This window comes from Macaca mulatta, chromosome 5, assembly GCF_049350105.2.
Source record: "Macaca mulatta isolate MMU2019108-1 chromosome 5, T2T-MMU8v2.0, whole genome shotgun sequence".
NCBI lineage: Eukaryota > Metazoa > Chordata > Mammalia > Primates > Cercopithecidae > Macaca > Macaca mulatta.
In genome coordinates this window covers 47203685-47225522 of record NC_133410.1, presented here as the reverse complement: position 1 = coordinate 47225522, position 21838 = coordinate 47203685, and the positions used below count along the sequence as shown (strand labels likewise).

At 38.2% G+C, this 21838-nt stretch overlaps 1 protein-coding gene across 15 annotated transcripts in view; it reads left to right on the top strand.

The window, feature by feature from the left end:
* The window catches only part of CORIN (corin, serine peptidase), a 261847-nt gene that overhangs the window by 107241 nt on the left and 132768 nt on the right, over window positions 1–21838 (top strand). For all 15 annotated transcript variants that reach the window (XR_013417836.1, XR_013417837.1, XR_013417835.1 and 12 more), the window contains exon 5: window positions 6520–6701. Coding sequence is in view for 9 of the 15 variants with exons in the window: in XM_078003367.1 (XP_077859493.1) it covers window positions 6520–6701 (182 nt within the window). In the remaining 6 variants the exon portion in view is untranslated. The remainder of the gene's footprint in view (window positions 1–6519; window positions 6702–21838) is intronic.

Here is a 21838-nt window from a genome sequence, read left to right as displayed (position 1 = left end):
GTAAATTGGATCCCTGAGAAAGAAAAAAACAAACCAACAACAAAACCATTATTTATAGAATCTGCTGATTCTTGTGGTGTAAACACTCCTACCAGATGTCAAGCTAATCATAGTTTATCTGCTCACACGCCACTGTGTTTCATCCCTTGACAAGTATTTGCTGAGCTTTCACTAGGTGCAAGGCATGCAGCTTTGTGCTGGCTGTTTCTTATTTACTTCTCCATATCTACTTTCCACTCTCTTCCATCCTAACTCTTTCCGGGAGAGGCCGCTTTAACAGTGGCTACTTTCTAGTTTCCTGTTGGATTCAACCAATGGAAGCCACCAGCATGAGATCAGAGTGTGGGAGGATAGGCAGTTTGGGTAGTGATCCCCTGGTTGTCTTTCTGCCAGGTTACATGGGTTGACTGCAGCCCACTCACTGGAAGAGGCCACAACCCTTATCAAGCAGCCTTCCCCATACAACTATCTCCAAGTTCCAGAAAATTCTCTTTCCCTTGTCTCTTAAACCTAGGGTGCTAACAGCTCCCTGCAGCAGCCTACTGTACTACCCCGTGTTGGTTTATCTAAACCCTGCCTGTACCTTTTCCTTCTGTAGGAGATCAGAGCCCTTTCATTAAACACTCTGCGGTGAACCTGCTTTAGTGGCTCACCTCTTTCCTGGTAAGATCATGACTCTTACAAATGAAGAAAAACAATGACACACTCCTGGATTTTAGAGTCAGACCAATGTGACCAAAAAATACCCCAACTGCTTCCATTACTTATCTTCTGATGGGAGACAATGACATGTAAAAATTCCCTTGCACTAAATTCCATCCCCACATTTAGTGAAGTAGAAACCAAAGAAGCCTCTTTCCTGCTTCTCTCATACCCCACTAAGCCTAACCTTTTATATGGTCTCTTGAGGTCACAGAATATGCTGACATAGGAAGCCAATGCTGTTCGCTTATCATAGAGAGAACAAGCCATCTATTATTATTTGGGTTTTCCAGTAGTGTTGTCGTTTGTTGATTTATGTTCCTGTGTTATCTGTTGCTCATGGATTGTGCAAGGAGGTCAGATAGGCAAGATATTTGGGAGCACTGGGATGGAGTCACAGTATTTGGCTATGAAATCTGTTTAGGCTTCAATTTCCTCGTAATGCAAAAGGAGAAAATGGGAGTAGATTATCTTAGAAGATCCTTCCAGCATTAACATTCTCTTCACAACTAAGTAAGGTCTGCAACTCTGGGAGCTGCTTGTGACTGATTTTGTGAGTATTTTTCACTGAACAGCTCAGCATAACAAAGACAAATTTAGGAGTGTATTTTTAAAAAGATTATTGTGTGAGTCTTGTCAATGAATAGGACATCAAACTCAGTAGCATGCCTTTGACAATGTGATATGTCAAGAAAAGTGTGTTAGTTATATATTGCAAACTGCCGTAAACCTATCAGCTGAAAGAAATACACTTACATTATTACACAGTTGCTGTTGGTCAGAAATCTGGGAGTGGCCCAGCCAGGTCCTCTGCTTTAGGGTCTGTCATATAGGTGAAATAAAGATATTGGCAGGGTTGGGGTCTTATCTGAAGGCTTGACTTGGGAAGGATCAACTTCCAAGCTCATGTGATTCTTGGAAGAACTTAGCTCATGTGATTCTTGGGAGAACTTCAGTTCCTTAAAGGCTTTGGTTGGGGGGTCTTAGTTCCTAGCTGTCTATTAGCCAGAGTCAACCTTCAGGTCCTTGCCATGTGGGTCTCCTCAATATGACATGTTGCTTCATCAAAGCCAGTAAGGCAAAGAGTCTGTTAGCAAGACAGAAGTCATAATCTTATGTAGACTAATGATAAAATTGACATTCCATTACCTTCCGTTGATTGGGAGCAAATCACTCAGGCAACCTACATGCCAGAGGAGGGGATTAAACAGGGCATGAATACCAGGAAGCAGAGATCATTGGGGCCATCTTAAAGTCCACCTGTCACAAAGATTCTGTTTTGTTTTTTTTTTCCTCCCTCATGAAAAAAGAGTTTTAAATTCTGAGTTATCCTAATGTATTTAAAGATTAGTTTATTTGCCAAAAGTAAAAAGTGACAATTAAATGCAATGTAGGATCCTAAATGGAGATCCTGGCAAAATTAAAAAAGGGTCCTTAGTTTAGTTAAAGGTATTGTATCAATGCTAATTTCCTGGTTCTAATAATTATACTATAGTTATGTAAGATGTTTACCTTAGGGGAGTCTGGATGAAGGATATATGGAAAATTTCTGTACTTTTTTTGTAACTTTTCTGTAAGTCTAACAGTAGTTCAAAATAAAAAGTTAAGAGAAAAGTGATTTATAAAACTTGAAAATCCATTAACCATATAAGCCTGCCTTGTGGCTGACTTATTTCATAATTTAAACTTTATGTCCTTATCAGAACTTGTTTTTTGCAGATAAAATATATATACTAATTTGTATATATACTATAACAAAATTATCTGAAGATAAATTCTCTAATATTTTTATAGATAAACTGTACAGTTTTTGGTAGATAAATAATTTTACAACACCCTTCCTAGTGAAAACACCATAAAAACTTCACTATCACTATATAGTATTATTATTTATACAGTTATCAAATGTTTGAACAAATAATTATAGAGGAGATATAAGAGCTTTCTGCTTTAACTTTAGTTGAAATGTACCAGATACTTTTGCACAACACCAAATGCACTTCAGACATCAATTTAAAATAAGCATCCTTTCCAAAATAGTTTTTAGATAGCTAAAGTGGACTCCTTCCCTGTGCAGAGCACTGTTTTAAAGTCATCAATCTGTTTGTTGCTTGGATATGGACACATACTCCAAAATAGTGTGGCCTATCTCACCACACTGTTCTATGTGATGAAAAGCAAAATGCTTCACCCTTCCATAGGCAGTTGAATTTTATGCAATGCAAGAACAAATGACTCCTCATTTTGCTCACTGTTTGAAAGTGTTGCTAGTTATTAATACCCCATCACTATTTCACATATATCCTGGTCCAGCAGTTTAAAGCTTATGGGTCTCAGTTGGTTACACCTCTTAAGAGAACTATTTGGAAACACTGTAGACATTTTTCTTAGGCCCTATTTTTAGAATGGAAGGCCTAATGGTATTTTAATGTCTCTATATATTCCCAGAACAAATCTTGAGAAAAATGCCTGTTACCTTTTGAAATTTAGCAAAGCTGGTGGGATTACCAGTGCTCCTCTGAGAAACATTGCCTTAAAGAATGAATTTTGACTTACAGAATGTTAGCAGTAAAAGGACTATGAAAAATGATCCAAACTCCAGCTCTTCCAAAATCCTCATTTTTCAAATGAGGAAACTGAATTTTAGCATGAGTGAGCTATTGGCCCAAGATTCAGCAGTGGAGGAGTGGCCATGTGAAAGTTGCAAAGTGATAGACTGAGGCTTTCCCGTAGAAAATGACCACCATAAGAGTCAATGACAATGATTCCATTTCTGAATTAAAGACTTAACTTTAGAACTTGAAAACAGTCTGCTGGCCTCCTGCATGAAACTTCATTTTTGTTACCCTAGAAGATTCTAAGAAAAGATGTAGAATGATTAAAAAAATAATAAAATAAAATAAAATAAGTCAGTTCAGAAATGAGGAAAGGTCCAGGAACCACTTGGGAGAATTGGGCTCCAGAGTGTTATTCAGTTTGCAGACATCTTTCTCATCTTCAAAAAATGTTGAATGTTTTTTCCGCTTTAAATGGTATCTGGAGTTTCATCAGTTAGAGATTCCATTACTCCAGTAAGCAGTCTTCTTTTAATGATGCAAAAATCTCTGGGAGGGTTAAATATTCATTTATTATTATGCATTATTCTGTGTTTTTTTTTCATCTATTTTCTTATTTGAAAGCCTAATTGAGATTAGCTGTAATTGGGAGTGCTGTTTTGATTAAGGATAGGGAATAATATGTTTCAAGCACTCTGGTAGAGGTGGCCATCTAGGTGGAGTGCTGGCATCGGGGTGATCACAATTGCATTGGGACCCTGGGACCTTGGTCAAGAACTAGGAGGCAAAGAAGGAACACCAATGACAAGCCTAGCTTGTTTTATAGCTTTACTGTGGGCTGGCTCACACCTAGTGAAGAAAGCAGAAATGTATTTACCCTTTTCTTGTGTTCCTTAGCCCCTGACAAATACTGATTCAATGCACATTTGTAGGCTTTTGTAGAATGGAGATCTCACCCATAATGTATGTGATGGTGCCACTCACAAAGTGCATATCAAGATTTGCACTCTCGGCTGGGTGCGGTGGCTCATGCCTGTAATCCCAGCACTTTGGGAGGCTAAGGTGGGCAGATCACCTGAGGTCAGGAGTTTGAGACCAGGCTGGCCAACATGTTGAAAGCCCGTCTCTACTAAAAATACAAAATTAGCCAGGTGAGGTGGCGCATTCCTGTAATCCCAGCTACTCGGGAAGCTGAGGCAGGAGAATTGCTTGAAACCAGGAGGCAGAGCTTGCAGTGAGCCTATGGCGTCACTACAGTCCAGCCAGGGCAACAAAGCCAAGCTCCATTAAAATAAATAAATAAATAAATAAATAAAAAATAAAAAGATTTGCATTGTGCTTACAAGATATGCATTCATGAAATTAGGACTTACTTGTACTACAGTAGTAAATAGAATAGGTCCTGGGTCAATCTGCCTGAGCTCTAATCCCGGCTCTGACCCTCATTCCCTCAGTGAACTTGGACAAATGTCTTATTTTTCTGTGCTTCAGTTTCCTTATTTGTATATTGGGGATGAGTAATAACACCTATTACTCATCCTGTTCTGATGCATGTGTGGCACTAAGAGCAGTGCCTGGTGAACATAAGTAACTGCATGTAGTAATTTTATGTTCTCCACATTCCTTAACTGTGTATCTTAATTTTATTTAAGAAAATATATTTGCTAGCTTCTCTGAGATAAGATTCAGGACAGGCAGGAAATATTGAAAAACAGTGTTATTTAAGTGATCCTTTCTTAGTCCTAGAAATATCTAATATATTTCAGGTGTCTTCTTTATACCAATAAACTTGCCTGAACGAATTCATATTTTATATGCTAAAGCTAAATATTTCAAATACAAAACCTCTTCTTCAACATCTTCACTATTGAATTTGGTTACATATTAATGTATGTAGACAATTATATGAAGATCAGTATTCTAAAAGATATTCAGTTTTAAGGTGACTTTCTGAGAGGAAGGTAAAATATTTTTATCTGAATGTTGAGTTCCCTTTTTCCGTTTTTAGTACAAAGATCTCTCCCTTAACATTATTTTACAGACCCTATTAGTTTCATTTGATTTCAATGGGTGGCATATCCCCTTATATTTTTGTAATCTGTAGAAGTATGAATGGGGTATTGTAAATGTGCTTGTTTGATCAAGGAGTTTTAGAAGCCCAGCTATTAAGTCCTTACAAGAGAAGAGACAGGGAGAGTAGGTAGAATGTGTCCTGAAACTTGAAACACCAGGATTCTATTCCTGCTTCTGCCAGTAGGAGCTGTTTGACCTCAAATCCGTCCTAGAATCTCCCTGGAACTATCTCATATGAAGGATTTGAATAAGGTTTGTTTAAGGTTTGTTACATATCTAATATTGTGTGATTCTGTGATATCTTATTGGCCCTACATTTGTGAAGTGTATGCTTTGGTTTAACTGAACCGGGTATTTTCTTTCCCAGTTTCCTTAAAACTATTTGAAATACCTTTAGCAATTGACCAGCCAGGGTGAGAGATGCAGCCTTTAGCTGTAAAGTAGAAACAATTACCTGGGTCTGCAAGGAAACAAGTCCGTGGCCTTGACTTTGTTAGTATCCTATCTCCATCCACAGAGCTGTGGATCTAGGACTGTTTGATGGCATGTCAAATGAATAAAGATAAGCTCCAGGGGCATCATTACTCATACTATTAACAGATAATTGTTAGCATTTTTTTTTATTTTGCATATGACAAACTAGAAATCTGAAAAGATAAATAACTGTACAAGGTCCAAGTTGCCACTCGTCTGTATGATGTTCCTTTTCTAGGGAGCCTGGGGAAGTTAATAATGGAACAGCTTACTCTCTGCTGCTACTCAGAGATGCTTGAATTTCTCGAAGGGAAGATAAAAGTACAAGAATAACATATTTTTGACCTACTTCTGCCTTTGCAATTTGAGGGCCTTCGTTTCCATGTTAATTTTTCCCTTTTGATGTTAAATAGAGCTCTTTTAGGCTGACAACTGTATATTTTAGCCCAGTAAATATTAAACAAATTATTGATGAATGCTCCTACAAGAAATAGATGGTGTAGATCTAGCTATTTCTTCTAGAATCAAGACAATAGAGTGGCTAAAATCACTGTCATAGGACTGAATGTAAAAATTTAAGTTGCTGACTATAGTAAGTATAAATTAAGATAATATCACAACACAGGGGCTAACTTTAATTTCACTATTATTTCAAAACCTATTCTGTAAAGACATTAATTTTCACCTTTCTCTTTTTTTTTTTTTTTTTTTTTAGTCATGGACTTCTGCCCTGTAGGTCCTTCTGTGAGGCTGCCAAAGAAGGCTGTGAATCAGTCCTGGGGATGGTGAATTACTCCTGGCCGGATTTCCTCAAATGCTCCCAGTTTAGAAACCATACTGAAAGCAGCGACGTCAGCAGAATTTGCTTCTCGCCTCAGCAGGAAAATGGAAAGCAACGTAGGTGTCTGTGTTTCGTTTCATTTTTAGAAGATTTTATTTAAGTATGCCATTTATACAGGAATGGATATAAATAATAAGTGTACAGTTTGATAAATTTTAAGCAAGTAACAAGATCCATGTAACCAGAACCCAGATCAAGGAATAGAATATTAACAATATCCCCAGAAATACCTTCAAGCCCCCTGCCTGTCATATCTCACTCTTCCAAAAGAAACCTCTATCCTTACTTCTATCACCTTAGATTTGCTTACTTCTGAACTTCATATAAATGCAAATCATACAATATGTAACTTTTTAAAACCTGTCTTCATTTGCTCAGCATTATGTTCAAGAAATTAATTACATCTTCATATTGTGGTTCATTCATTCTCATTGTTATATAACATTCTAATATACGATTGAAACAAAATATATTTTTCCATTCCACTGTTGATGGACATTTGAGTGGTATCCAATTTTCAGCTATTACAGTGATGCTATTACAATTCCTGTGTGTGTCTTTTTGTTTTTTTTTCTGGAGACAGAGACTTGCTCTGCCACCTAGGCTGGAGTACAGTGGCATGATCTCAACTCACTGCAACTTCTGCCTTTTGGGTTCAAGCAATTCTCCTGCCTCAGCCTCCCAAGTAGCTGGGATTATAGGCACATGGCATCACGTCTGGGTACTTTTTGTATTTTTAGTAGAGGCACGGTTTTGCCATGTTGGCCAGGCTGGTCTTGAACTCCTTACCTCGTGATCCACCCACCTCAGCCTCCCAAAGTGTTGGGATTACAGGCATGAGCCACCATTCCCAGCATCTTGTGCATGTCTTTAATTGAATATGGTTATATTTATTCAACAAAAAAGTTTTCTAAAGTAGTTGTACGAATTTATGCTCTTACTAGCTCCTTAGGAAAGTTGTAGTTGCTCCAAATCCTTCCCAATTCTTAGCATTGTCAGTCTTTTTCATTTTAACAATTTTGATGGGAATATTGTGAAATACCTGTCCAAATATTTTGCCTGCTTTTTGATGGTCTGTATTTTTGCGCTAAATTTATAGTTTTGTATGAATTCTGGATGCAAGTCATCTGTTGGATATATGTATAGCAAAGATCTCATGCCCTATGGCTTGCCTTTCTACTCTTATTAGCATCTATGATGGAATAGAAGGTCTTAATTTTAATGGGTCCATATTATCAATCTTTTCTTTTGTGTCTTTTGTTCCTGTGTCTTAAGAAATGCTTGCTTACCCCCAAACATAGAAGTTTTTCTCCTATGTTTCTACCAGAATCTTTATTGTTTTGGCATTCAGTTTTACATCTACTATAATTCTGGAATTAATTTTTGTGCATGGCGAAATGTAAAAGATAGGAATTAATTTTTTTCTATGTGTATATTCAATTGACCCACTGCCATTTAATTATTTAGCAGACAATTTTTCCCTCTGCTCTGTAATATCACTGCTGCTATCAATCAAGTGAGTAATTACATGTATATCTATTTTTGAACCCTCTAATTGACAGAATAGAATTAAGACAATACCACACTATCTGGATTACTATAGTTTTATAGCATCTTTATATTGAATATTATATGTCCTCTATCTTTGTTCTTCTTAAAGATTGACTATTTTTGGCCCTTTGCATTTAATATAAATTTTAAAATCACCGTGTAATTTCCACAAATGCTGTTTTTGTTTTTGTTTTGTTTTTAAATTGGGACTGCATTAAATTTATAGATCAAATTCAGGAAAATTTCTTTACAACAGTGAGTTTTCCAACCATAACAATGATATACTATGGTAATATTTAAGTAAGTATTTTCAGTGAGGCATTTTAAAATTTCTCTCAATTACGTGTTACAGGTTTAACCATAGAGATCTTGCACATCTTCCCTTAGATTTATTTGTGGTCTCTGGTGTTTTTGATGTTATTGTAAATTATATGTTTTTAAAAATTTTCCTTTATTTTCTGTTTTTATGTATCCAAGAAATTTGATATATCACTCAACAATTTTTATAGTTTGTCTGTAAATCCATTTGAATTTTCTAAGTACACAATCATGTCATCTAAAATAATGACAATTTATTTCCTTCTTTTCAGTCATTGTGCTTTCTGTTTCTTCTATGTCAGAGAGAAGGTTTTCAATATTTCACCTTTAATTATGATGTTTGGTGAAGGGATTTTAGGATACTCTTGGTCAGATTAAGGAAGCTCTTTCTATTTGTAGTTTGCTAACACTTTTTAAAAAATCCTAAATGGGGTTTGAATTTTATTATTTTTTTCTATATCTATTAAGATGATGTATTGTTTTTCATATTATGCTAGTTACCTTTTAGAAATGCCAGCTTTATTGAGATCATTCACATACTATAAAATTCATCTGTTTGAAGTATATAATTAAGTGGTTTAGTATACATACAGAATTGTACAACCATCGTAATCATCTATAATAATTTCAGAGTGTTTCATCACCCTAGAAAGAAACCTACACGCATTAGCAGTAAGTTGCCATCCCACTCCTCAGCCCCTGGTAAACACTGATTAACTTTGTTTCTATAAATATGACTATTTTGGACATTTAATATGAATGAAATCATACAGTATGGAACTCTTGTGACTGACTTCTTTCACATAGCAAAATATTTTCAGGGTTCATATATGCTGAAGCATGTAGTATTAGTACCTCATTCATTTTTATTGTCAATTGATACTCCATTGTAGGAATATACCACATTAAAAATCCATACATTAATTGAGGAATATTTGGACAGTTTTCACTTTTGGACTCTTATGAATAATGCTATCTGTGTAATATTTGTGTATAAGATTTTGTGTTTTTGTGTGAACTTACAGTTTTAATTATCTTGGCTATATACCTAGGAGTAGAATTGCTGTGACTAGTATTAACTCTACGTTTAACATTTTGAGGAAATGCCATTCCTACAAACAATGTATGGGGGCTCCAGTGTTTCCACATTTTCACCACACCTGTCTTTTTTGTTTATAGCTGTCCTAGTTGATGTGAAGTGGTATCCCATTGTCGTTTTGATTTGCAGTTTGCTAATGACTAATTATTTGAGCAACATGTCATGTGCTTGTTAGTGTTAACCATTTGTATGTCTTATATTGAGAAATATCTATTCAAATACTTTGCTCATTTTAAAATTAGGTTGCCTCTTTAAATTGTTGAATTGCCAGAGTTCTTCATATATTCTGGATACAAGTGTGCCTTTTAAGATATATAATCTTCAAATATCTTCCTACATTCTTCAGGAGCTGTTTTCATTTTAACAACAGTTTTTGACTTTGAGGAAGTCCACTTTATCTGTCTTGTCTTTTGTTGCATATGCTTCTAGTGTATGTATTTTTAAAATTGGCTAATACAAGGTGACTAATTATTTATTCCTTTGTTTTCTTTTAAGATTTTAATATATATAGCTCTTATATTTAAGTCATTGATCCATTTTAAATTAACTTTTCTGTATGTTGTGAAGTAAGAGTTCAACCTCTTTCATTTGCATATGGAAATTCAGTTGTCCTAGTATGTATTGCTGAAGAGCTATTCTTTCCCCCTGAATGGACTTGGTGCCCCTTGTTAAAAAACAATTGGCCATAGATGTATGGGTTTATTTCTGGACTTTCAATTCTATTTTATTGATCTATCTATCTTTCTTGATTACCACAGTTTGCAATACATTTTGAAATTACGAAGTGTGTGTACTTTAACTTTTTAAGGATTACTTTAGCTATCCTGGGTACCTTGCATTTCTGTATACATTTTAGGATTAACTTGCCAATTTCTGAAAAAAATCAACTATAATTTTGATAAAGATTACATATGTAAATATACCATTCAATCTTTGCTAAAAGAGCTGGAATGGCTATACTAATATTTGATCAAATAGACTTTAAACAAAATTGTTACCAGAAAAGAGGAGGGATTTTTTTTAATGATAAAGGGACAAAAGTCATAGAGAAAGCAAATTTCAAAATGGCATATGCAAATACTTGCTTATCATGATTACATTAAGTGTAAATGAATTAAACACTACAATCAAAAGGCAGAGATTTGTCTCATAGATAAAAATATATGATTAAATTATATATTGTGTGTAAAAGACATACTTTATATTTAGAGACACAAATAGATTGTAAGTTTAAAAATGGAAAATTTTAGGTGCATATGTGTTACATATATTCTCTATTGTTGGGTGGAGTATACTACAGATGTCTATTAGATCTCATTGGTTTATTGTGCTTTATAAGTCTTATAGAAGAAGAAGGAGTTGAAATATGATCCAGGCCCACCAAAGCCTCAGCTAAATCTTTGGGGAGTTCTGGAATGTATTAGGCCTATAAGAGTTATCCCATGTTGAGCCGAAATAGTGGAGTCTATGTGTCTCCACCTCAATCAGTCATTGGATGTGGTCCTTCCTGGGAAGAGTGTGCCACTGGGTAAGGCAGATCTCTTCAGTGTTCCACAGCCGAGGCAAAACCCGAAGGATCTGACAACTAAAGGCAGTGGGCCAGCAAATGTAGCAATAGATTCCTTCTTGAAGGGTGGACATATATGGCCAGATCATATATGTGATATGGGCCAGACACATATGTGATTACATATATGTGCCACATATATGACTAGGCACATATGGTGCCAGATAGCCTTAATTTAATCAGAGACTAAGCTGATTTTGCCCCATTGTTATAAGGCTCCATCTGGTTTTTCTCTGTTCTGAGAGTATGGTTCTCCAGTAGTCTCAACCGAGAAGCTGGGAGGCTTACTATATTCCCTTTGTCCTTGGGTAGTTCCAAATTTTATTTTATTTTCTGCTCAGAGCAATATAATTTCTATAATTTCCATTGTACTTTTCCAAAGCTTTCTGCTTAGTTCTTCAGACTCCTGCCCTCTGTGGCAAATGCCTTGCAAAGCAAGCCTCCCAAAGTGATAGATCTGCTTCTCTATGTTTCCCCTTTCACTGTCTACCTGGCTCCTTAGTATCTGGCTGCTTCAGCAACACCAAACTCTAATTTTTGTCTCTTCACCTTTGTGGAATTGCCAAAAGTTCTGCTGGCTTATCTTCTCTTTGCAGTGGTCACATGTGTTAGCACCATGCCAAGAACTGGCAAGTTCCAAAAGGGAAAAGGCATGCACAGATTGTAGACTCTTAGGGCATGTTCTCACTTATAGGTGGGAGCTAAATGATGAGAACACATGGACACATAGAGGGGAACAACTGATACTGGGGCCTACCAGAAAGTGGAAGGGAGGAGGAGAAAAAGGATCAGGAAAAATAATTAATGGGTACTAGGCTTAAAAAGTGAGTGATCTGTACAACAAAACCCTATGACACAAGTTTACCTATATAACAAACTTGCACATGTACTTTTGAACTTAAAATAGTGCTGAGATTACAGGCGTGAGCCACCAGGCCTGGCCTTAAAATAAAACTTTAAAAAAGAATGTCGACTCTTTGTTCTATAGTTATCTTCTCTCTGGGACCTTGACCACTCACATCTTAATTATCTCATCAGCTCTCAGATGCCTTCAAACATATGTTTCTTGTGTTTTATCTGGCTTTTCAAGTTGTACTTGATGGGGGCATTGATCTGCTGCAAGTTACTACATCATGGCCAGAAATGGAAGTTTGTTTTCTTTTTCACACATTGTTTAGTAGAGATCTTCTGCTAAATTAGGATTTCCTCCAAAAGACAGTATGTAACTAAAAGCCATTAGAAGGCTGAATGAGTAAGACTGAAAGAGAAGTCCTTTAAGTCTTTCTGTTTTAACTACATTTTCTCCTGTTTTGTAAGAATGCTTAGTCTTCATTAGTGGTCATTTGGAAAATGTAACCCTTTGATACAGGATTTAAGAATTCATAGAGAACTTGAAAATCAAAAAATCATCAGTGTTATTTAACACTGTTGCTCAAAACATATCAGTTCTTGAAAATCAAAATAACATTATTAATATCTTTTTTTTTTCAAGATGGAGTCTCTCTCTGTCGCCCAGGCTGGAGTGCAGTGGCGCAATCTCTGTTCACTGCAAGCTCTGCCTCCTGGGTTCACGCCATTCTCCTGTCTCAGCCTCTGGGGTAGCTGGGACTACAGGTGCCCGCCACCACGCCCGGCTAATGTTTTGTATTTTCAGTAGAGATGAGGTTTCGCCGTGTTAGCCAGGATGGTCTTGATCTCCTGACCTCATGATTCGCCTGCCTCGGCCTCCCAAAGTGCTGGGATTATAGGCGTGAGCCACCGTGCCCTGCCCATTATTAGTATTTTTTAATAGCAAACTAAAATACCACTTGAAACGTTGGCTCACCAATATCAGAGGATATTGCAAATATTCTAATCTTGGAAAAAATCTTATAAAGATTGATGAAACATTTATACTTAAAAACGTATGTTTAAAGAGAACAGAAATTTCCTAAGTACACTCATCTGAGATCCTCTACTTGTCAGATAATCTTTTCAGAATTCTTGGTTGTAGAAATAATTCTCCAAAAATGCATCTGATAATTGGTGTTTGATGTAATATTTACCTAGAATTGAAAATAAGTATTCTGTCTCTTGCTTTATGGATAAACAGGATGCTAGACATATTCATAGTTTGTGTGCTATAGAGAAAGCTACTGCCAGCTACAATCTTTGTATATGCGTAAGAATATAATTTCTTGTATACACAGACATAGTTACTAAAAAGTGTAAGAATATATTGTATGCCAACCAGGAAAGTGTTCATTATATAATACAGTCTTAATCATGTAAGGGATTATGCTATAGAGCCACTTAATAAATACAACTAATGTAGTTTTTCTTTCATTTTTCATTCAATATTGATTGAGCACTTTTTCTTTTCTAAGTGTCGTTCCAGGTACTCTGAAAAAGTGAAAGTAATTATGGTGGCCAGAATTTTAATCTCTATCTGTCTAATGCCTTGGTTGTTAACTAGGGGTGCATTTGCAGCCCCTATTTGGGAACATTTGGCATTTTGGTTGTCATGAGTGTGAGAATAGGGGGAGTTACTACTAACACCTAATTGGTGGATGCAGGTATGCTGCCAAACATCCTACAACACACATGCAGGACAGCCTCCCACAACAACAAATTATGTGGCCCAAAATGTTAGGAGTGCTGCTTTTGAGAAACCGTGGTCTAAGGCTATATGTTTTGCAAAGTACTTTCTAACAGCAATAATAATAATAATAGTTTAGCATACTTCCTACCTTTAAGAAGAAGTGTTAAACCTAATCTGTGATACCCACGTGTAAGAAACAGAATATTAAAAGAACATTAATAACTACATGTAAACATGCTGTGATACAGAAAGTATAAAAGGACACAGGCTAAATGTCAATGGAATAGAGCGATGTCAATTACATGAACAAATCCTGAATATTTTAAAAGAGAAAGGCGCCTACTTAGCAAAGAGGATGGAAGAAAGTGTTCTGGTGGAGATGTTCAGGGCTGTGGACTTGCGTTGGGTGTCAGGTTCCTACTTAGCTGATGAAATGAATGGTGACTAAAACTTGACTCTTGTCTCAATCTTCTCCTTCCAATTTGTGAAATCATTTGCCCAAGGAAATAGTAATTCACGCCCTTTACATTATGTGCCCCATTCTCCTTTCTGAAGTGCTTTCATAGCTGTTAGTTCAATTTGTTTCCAGAGTAAATCTCCAAGGTATTGTCATCTTTATTTTATAAAGTAAGAAACGGAGGTTCAGGGAGGTCATTCCCAGCTTATTTTAAATCCAGTCCCCCAGGCTCCATCCTCCCCCAAATAGTCCACCATCCTGGGACCATCTTGAGATTTGATTATTAATCCTTTTTAATACCCACTGCTACAGCCCCCTTCTCACAAGAGCTCTCACATGTCTTTCCAGAGTGAATCAAGCCAAAACCCACAACTTGTAACAGCTGCTTTTCCCAGTGCATAGCTCTGTAAATTCGATTCATCTTCTCTTAATATCCTTTAAATCAGTCATAACTCCTAAGTCATTTTGTTCCCATATAGGACACACAGTTGTCTTATCCTTTCTATCTTATGTTGATGCTAGGTCTTGTAAAGTAAATAGTGTGCTAAAGTGATAATGCTGTGGGAACTGTTCAGAGGTTTTAAAATAAACATTTGTGCGTTTCCATAGTTGAGATGTGAGAACTCAGGGGGCTAAAGTTCAGGACCCATCAATCATACTGAGCTTTCTGACTAATCCTTTACCTACTCTGTAATCATATATGGAAAGTCGATTTTAAATGGTATTTCTTTGGGCCTGAGGAGATCTCTCTGCCATGAAAGAACTTCAGTTATTTATTAATTCATTTTCCTCTTCCTTTTTGTAGCACCTTATTTGCTCTGTCTAGCTCTGGTTGCTGCTAGCAACCATTTCAGTGCACAAGCAACAAAATTGTAGTTTCAGGATCCTGGTAAAACACACAGTCTGAATTTCTCCTATTGAATTGTGGGTTTGTTTGGAAGAAATAATTTAATACTATTTCTTTGAGGTACTCACATCAATATTTTGCTAGAGATAGATGAGGTACTTACATGGATATTTTGCAAACAGCATCATGAAGGTGCTGAGCATGTCTCTCAAGCCCTTTAAACCTCTATTGCCGCAGCTTTACAATAGAAATAATAATACCTAAGTGGTAGAATTGTGTTATGGGCTAAATGGGATAATGTATTTGAGATAACTTTATTTGAGAGAAGCCACGTGCCCTGTGCAAATGTAAATCCTTCAATTCAACAGACATGTAGTAAGTGTATTCTATGTACCAGGCAGTTTACCAGGAACTAGAGAAGGCACGAAGACAGGCATATTTTTAAGGAGTTCATAGACCAGTGGAGAGATGGACATGGGACGCACAGACACAGACTCTGAGACAAGGAGTTGAGCTCACATGGTACATTTGGGAGAGACATGAGACAGTGGTGGGGTGGGGGTCACAGGAGTGGGAAGGGAAACAGGCCAATAAAGAGTAGATTACTGGCCAGGTGCGGTGGCTCACATTTGTAATCCCAGCACTTTGGGAGACCAAGGAGGGTGGATCACTTGAGGTTAAGAGTTCGAGACCAGCCTGGCCAACATAGTGAAACCCCATCTCTACTAAAAATATAAAAAATTAGCTGGGCATGGTGGCATGTGCCTGTAATCCCAGCCTCTCAGGAGGCTGAGGCAGGAGAATCACTTGAGCCTGGGAGGTGGAAGTTGCAGTGAGCTGAGATCGTGCCACTGCACTCCAGTATGGGAGATGGAGCAAAACTCCATCTCAAAAAAAAGAAAAAAAAAAGAGTAGATTACTAAACCATCTACCATGGTGGGCAACTGGAGCAATCCCATGGGAAAATCTGGGAACTAGTGTACAACATGTGGTTTAGAATTAGTCTACTAGAGGGGCGAGGGAGCTGGGATATGCACTTCCTTTAGTCTTTGAAACTGACAGTATCTGGTATAGCCCATAAGTACAATGTCCTATAGGAGAAGAGATGTGGGATTGTGAAGGAGGGGGTATAAACTTGGCTGCCCCCTGCAATGGAAGGCTTTTGTGCCTGTTGGTTTCTTCTTCATTCGTAGCACTCTTTGCCTTTGGTTTCTAGCATATTGCTGTTCTCATCTGCCTGTCACTGCCCTGGCCACCCTCTAGTCTCCTTCCTTTTTCTACTGGCCCCTTAAATGTTGATATTCCACAGGATTCTATTTTCAACCTTCTTTTCTCAACATCTTATATGTTTTCTCTGGGAAATCTCTTATTTGCTTATAGCCACATATGCACTGATGATTCTTAAATCTATCTATCATCCCCAATTTTATTCCACTTCTCTAAGCTTCAAACCTCCATTCCACTGTCCTTGCTTACACCTCTCAAGAAAAACTCCTTTGTCTCCACATCTCCAAGGGCCTCTACCTGTGTGGCTATATCCCATAGTAGTTCTCAGTAGTTTTTGACCTCCAACAACATTTGCTACATTTTTTTTTTTTGAGTTGGAGTCTTGTTCTGTCACCCAGGCTGGAGTGTAGTGGCACAATCTTGGCTGACTGCAACCTCCACCTCCCGGGTTCAAGCAGTTCTCCTGCCTCAGCCTCCCAAGTAGCTGAGACTACAGGTGCGTGCCACCACACTCAGCTAATTTTTGTTTTATTGGTAGAGATGGGGGTTTCACCATGTTGGCCAGGCTGGTCTCAAACTCCTGACCTTGTGATCTGCCTGCCTCAGCCTCCCAAAGTACTGGGATTACAGGCGTGAGCCACCGTACCCCGCCAGCATTTGCTACATTTAATCACTCCTTCCTATCTGATAAACTCTTCACCTGACTTCCAATTGGGTTTTCCTCTTTCTTTGGCCACTTATTCTAATCTCCTTTGTGTTTTCTCCTCATTTCTCTCACCTGAAGACACTAGAGTGCCCCAGGCCTTCGGTCTCTCTCCTTTTGTGATCTAATTCAGGCTCATGGCTTTAAATACCACTGGTACACTGACAAGTACAAATGCTGATCCCTAACCCACATCCCTCCTCTGACCTCTGGACCTGCATGCATATGTATGCTTGCAGCATGGACACACACACACACACACACACACACACACACACACACACACACACACAAATTTGCCTTCTATTTGTTTCTATTTGAGTTTCTAAAAGGCATGTCAAACGAAACAGGTACAAAACCAATCTGATATTGCCCATGCACTTTCTCTTCTCCCAGCTTTTCCCACCTTAGTCAATAACAATGTAGTTCTTCCAGTTGTTCTAGTTAAAAACTTGGGGTCATCCTTGACTCTTCTTTTTCTCTTTCATACCATATCTGATTTGTCTGCAAATCTTAGTGGTTCAACTGTCAAAATATATGCGTGATCCAACCAGTGCTCACTATCTCCACAACCACTGGGCCCAGCTCACTTGGATTTGTGCCTGGATTATCCTTCCACCCTCATTATTGGCTTCCTTGCTGCCTCCCTCTGCCCCTTTGGGCTATTACTGCCTCTTCCTTGATGCTTCCCTATGCACACAGAAGAGAAAGGGATCTTTTAAACTTTCACATCTATTCTCTCTAAGTTTCCTAAGGCTTCCCTCTCACTCAGTATAAAAGCCGTTGGTCTTTACAACTGTCAGGACTTCATCAGTATTGCTGCATTGCACAACTGCAGGAGAATGCCCGTCATATAGAAGTCAATGTGAATAGTAAAACGGGAGAGTTCCCTGACTCCCCTCTCAGGACATGCAACAGGGGTGTCTCATGTGTGGTCACCCTGCAGCTCAGACCCCTAGTGGGAGCATGCAGACAGGCAGGTGCAGAGGCCTGCAAGAGTCCTTTTGGGCCCCAGCCCCACAGCAGTGTCTCAGGGTGGGTGTCTGTGGCTCCTAAAGCCCAAGTGGGCAAGCTCTTTTTTTTTTTTTTTTTTTTTTTTAAGATGGAGTCTCACTCTGTCACCCAGGCTGGAGTGCAGTGGCACAATCTCAGCTCACTGCAACCTCCGCCTTCCCGGGTTCATGCGATTCTCCTGCCTCAGCCTCCCGAGTAGCTGGGACTATAGGCACGTGCCACCATGCCCGGCTAATTTTTGTATTTTTAGTACAGATGGGGTTTCACTATATTGGCCAGGCTGGTCTCGAACTCCTGACCTCGTGATCCGCCCGCCTCGGCCTCCCAAAGGGCTGGGATTACAGGCGTGAGCCGTGCCCAGCCTGCAAGCTCTTTTAAATTTGCCTTCTGTAGACGGCTTGTGTGTTAATCAACTCGATGGACCCTCTGCCTTATCTTAAGGGCAGGGAACCAGTGTGACAGCTTCTGTACCCCAAGTTCTTGCCCAGTGTATGGAAGAATTAGATCACATGTGAGCTCCAAGGATGAGTGCAAGGTTTTATTGAGTGGTGGAGGTGGCTCTCAGTGAGGTGGATGGGGAGCTGGAAGCAGGAGAATGGAGTGGGAAGGTAGTCTTTCCCTGGAGCCGGAGCACCCAGTGGCCAGACTCTTCTATGCTGAACTCCCCTCTGCAGCTGAATGTCCCTCTTCTCTCTTTCTCTGCCAAGTCGTTCCGTCTTCGCTGGTCTGCTGGTTCCGAAGTTCAGCCGCTTCGTGTGTGTGTGTGTGTGTGTGTGTGTGTGTGTGTGTGTGTGTGTGCGCGCGCGCTAAGGTCTTGGGTTTGTATGGGGGCAGGATGAGGGGTGTGGTGGGCCAAAAGGCAACTTTTTGGGTGTGAAAACAGAAATGCCTGTCCTTACTTAGTGCTGTGGGTCTTCAAGCTTAAGGGTGGGGCCTTTGTTGGGGAAAGCTTTGTTGTTGCCCTCTTCTACTCAGTGTTTCTGCCTCCTGTTTGTATCATTTGTGCCTCCTGGAGTTGTGCAACATAGACATCCCACCCTACATTATCTGGCCCTGAATGCCTCTCTGACTTTTCTCCTCATGTTTTTGTTTTTACTTTCTAGGCTGTAGCTACTCTGTTCCATCTGCCTGCAACGTTCTTGCCCCAGATATCTCCCCTGGGTTCTTTTAATCAGCTGCCACCCCCTGTCTGTAGGGCTGTTACATAGAACATGTTAGGGAGAGTAGTCAAAAATGAGATGAAGAAGAGAAGCTATGTAAGGAACAGCTGTCATTATTGTTGTTATTTGGGTAGTGATAGAGCTAAGGATATGCCAAAATTCTTATGAAGAAACTTCATGATCAACTTGTCTGGTACTTAACATTTCATTTTGCTGTGACTTGAAGCTTGAAGCTTTAAAAATCCTTTTAAGTCCCCAACAACTTCTTTTGATCTGTGACCACGAGAAATGCTCATCCTGTGGATTTCCACTGTTTTTCTGGGAGAATTACAGCTTGTTTTGACTTTGCTATGCCACATACCCAGGATAAAGAAGCAGTGCCAGATAAAATAGATTTCTTGTTAAGCCTAAATACTACCTGTTCTCTTTGGGCTCAGTAATTCTTGTTTATAAATCATTTGAGATTAGGTTTCTGTTCTCTGCCAAACATTGCTTTGCTTGAAGTGGCACAGTGGTTCCTAAAACAGAAATACAGAGGTTTTCTTTCCTCATCTGCATTCATTCTTCTTACTCTCTTGCCAAGCTAGCTGCTTGGCTTACAGATTGATAGCTCAGAAACTCAACATCATAGGTTGATCCTTGGGCTTTGTACAGAATATTATTTTGTTCAGTGGCTGGAGACCAAGGCCATCTGCATTTTGTCAATATTATGCCTCTGAATCAGAAATCAGAATAACATTTCAGAATCACAATCAGATTGTGGTCTTACAGATTACAGTAAAATATGGAAATTTTTAGCAACAAGTCAAAAGTCTGATATTATTTAACATATATGATCATAAGTGCACATTCTTGAGCCTATTTTGTTCAATAATCAGTTCTGATTAACAAGAATGCTGCTCATTTGCAATTCAAAACATCATCTATTTTAATTCTGTATTCAGCTTTATATGCCCCATCATGGCCAATTTAATCATAGCTAATAGATCTTTACAGAACCAGGTAAACGAAAAAAAAAAAAAAATGCTGTTTTTTTTTTTTTTTTTTTTTTTTTTTTTTTTTTTTTTCCCCCACATAGCAGAAATATTAGCTTAGTTCTAAGTTTCATATTTTTTTTTTTTTTTGAGACCGAGTCTCGCTCTGTCACCGGGGCTGGAGCGCAGTGGCCGGATCTCAGCTCACTGCAAGCTCCGCCTCCCGGGTTTACGCCATTCTCCTGCCTCAGCCTCCTGTGTAGCTGGGACTACAGGCGCCCGCCACCTCGCCCGGCTAGTTTTTTGTATTTTTTTAGTAGAGACGGGGTTTCACCGTGTTCGCCAGGATGGTCTCGATCTCCTGACCTCGTGATCCGCCCGTCTCGGCCTCCCAAAGTGCTGGGATTACAGGCTTGAGCCACCGCGCCCGGCCCATATTTGTTTCCCAAAATTCCTGGGAAAGGATACTATCTATGTCTTTTAGATGAACATTATTCTTTAAGCTCAATCAGTTCTTTTGAAATTGAGCAACAGTGATGTGGCAGTTGTCTAGTAATTCAGATATCCTAGAGTTTGAACTCCAAACTCTGGGCCACCCACTGAAACCAATGCATGATTTAGAATCATCACATGAAAATCTGTGAATCTCTTTTGAAATTGTGACTTCTTCTGCTAAATAGCATTGTGAGCTTCATAACTGCAATTCCATTGAGCTCAGCAATTGGGAAGTAATTTGAAGTCTCCGTTCTCACCTGCTCTATCCATATGTTTATTTTGTGTCTGAAACCCTGCACACATTTAAACAAAAAGTTAAGTTCTTATTGAGGAGGCAGTGCAACATAGTGTTTTAGATATGTGGTCTTCCAGATATTTTTGCTGCATACCCTCAAAGGATTTTGACAAAGTACACAGTTCTTGCACAATTTTAAATTAATATCTAAAACATTTTAACTGTGAATGTAAATAGTGTCAGATAATAGAATGTAAAGATTATAATAATTGACATATAACTATTTTAAATGTGTCCAGTGAAACCTAAATCCCATAGTGCCTTGACATTTACCAAACATTAAAAAATTATAAGCTCCTCTTGTAACATTCAGCAAATTTTACTTTGCTCCTTTTTCTCTCTGAACTCATTTCTATTTCGTTTTGCCTACAGAATTTCATTACAGTGTAATATCTTTTCAATGCTTAGATTATTTTTATCCCCCTACCATGCATCTCTAGAACAAAACTGCATAAAATAGAAACTATTACTTTAAAAAACTTTCCTTCAGTCATAAGACTCTGAGTGTCAACAGTTTATTTTCTGATTAATTTATCAAAAAGTTGTACTTTCAATTTATTATAAATGCTTATAAATAATTACTAACCTTAAATGTGACATATATTAGAATTCCATATCTTGATGTATTAGATGAGGTTTGTTTTCCTTGAACACTGGTTTGTGTAGACTGTGTCAGAGTTTCTTGCAGATGGTAGTGCTTTGAAAACTTATTCGTATGATTAAACACATGGGCATGAAAGAGTTTTATGAATAATGGCATTCGATTATTTGAGAAGCTTCCCATTGTACTGTCAAAAAGCAAATAGTAATGATTTATCATTAAAATTATTTTTAATGATTAGATGACAACTTGATTAGATTCGCCTTCTATTTTTGGAAGCACAGACTTGGAAAGCACCTTACTT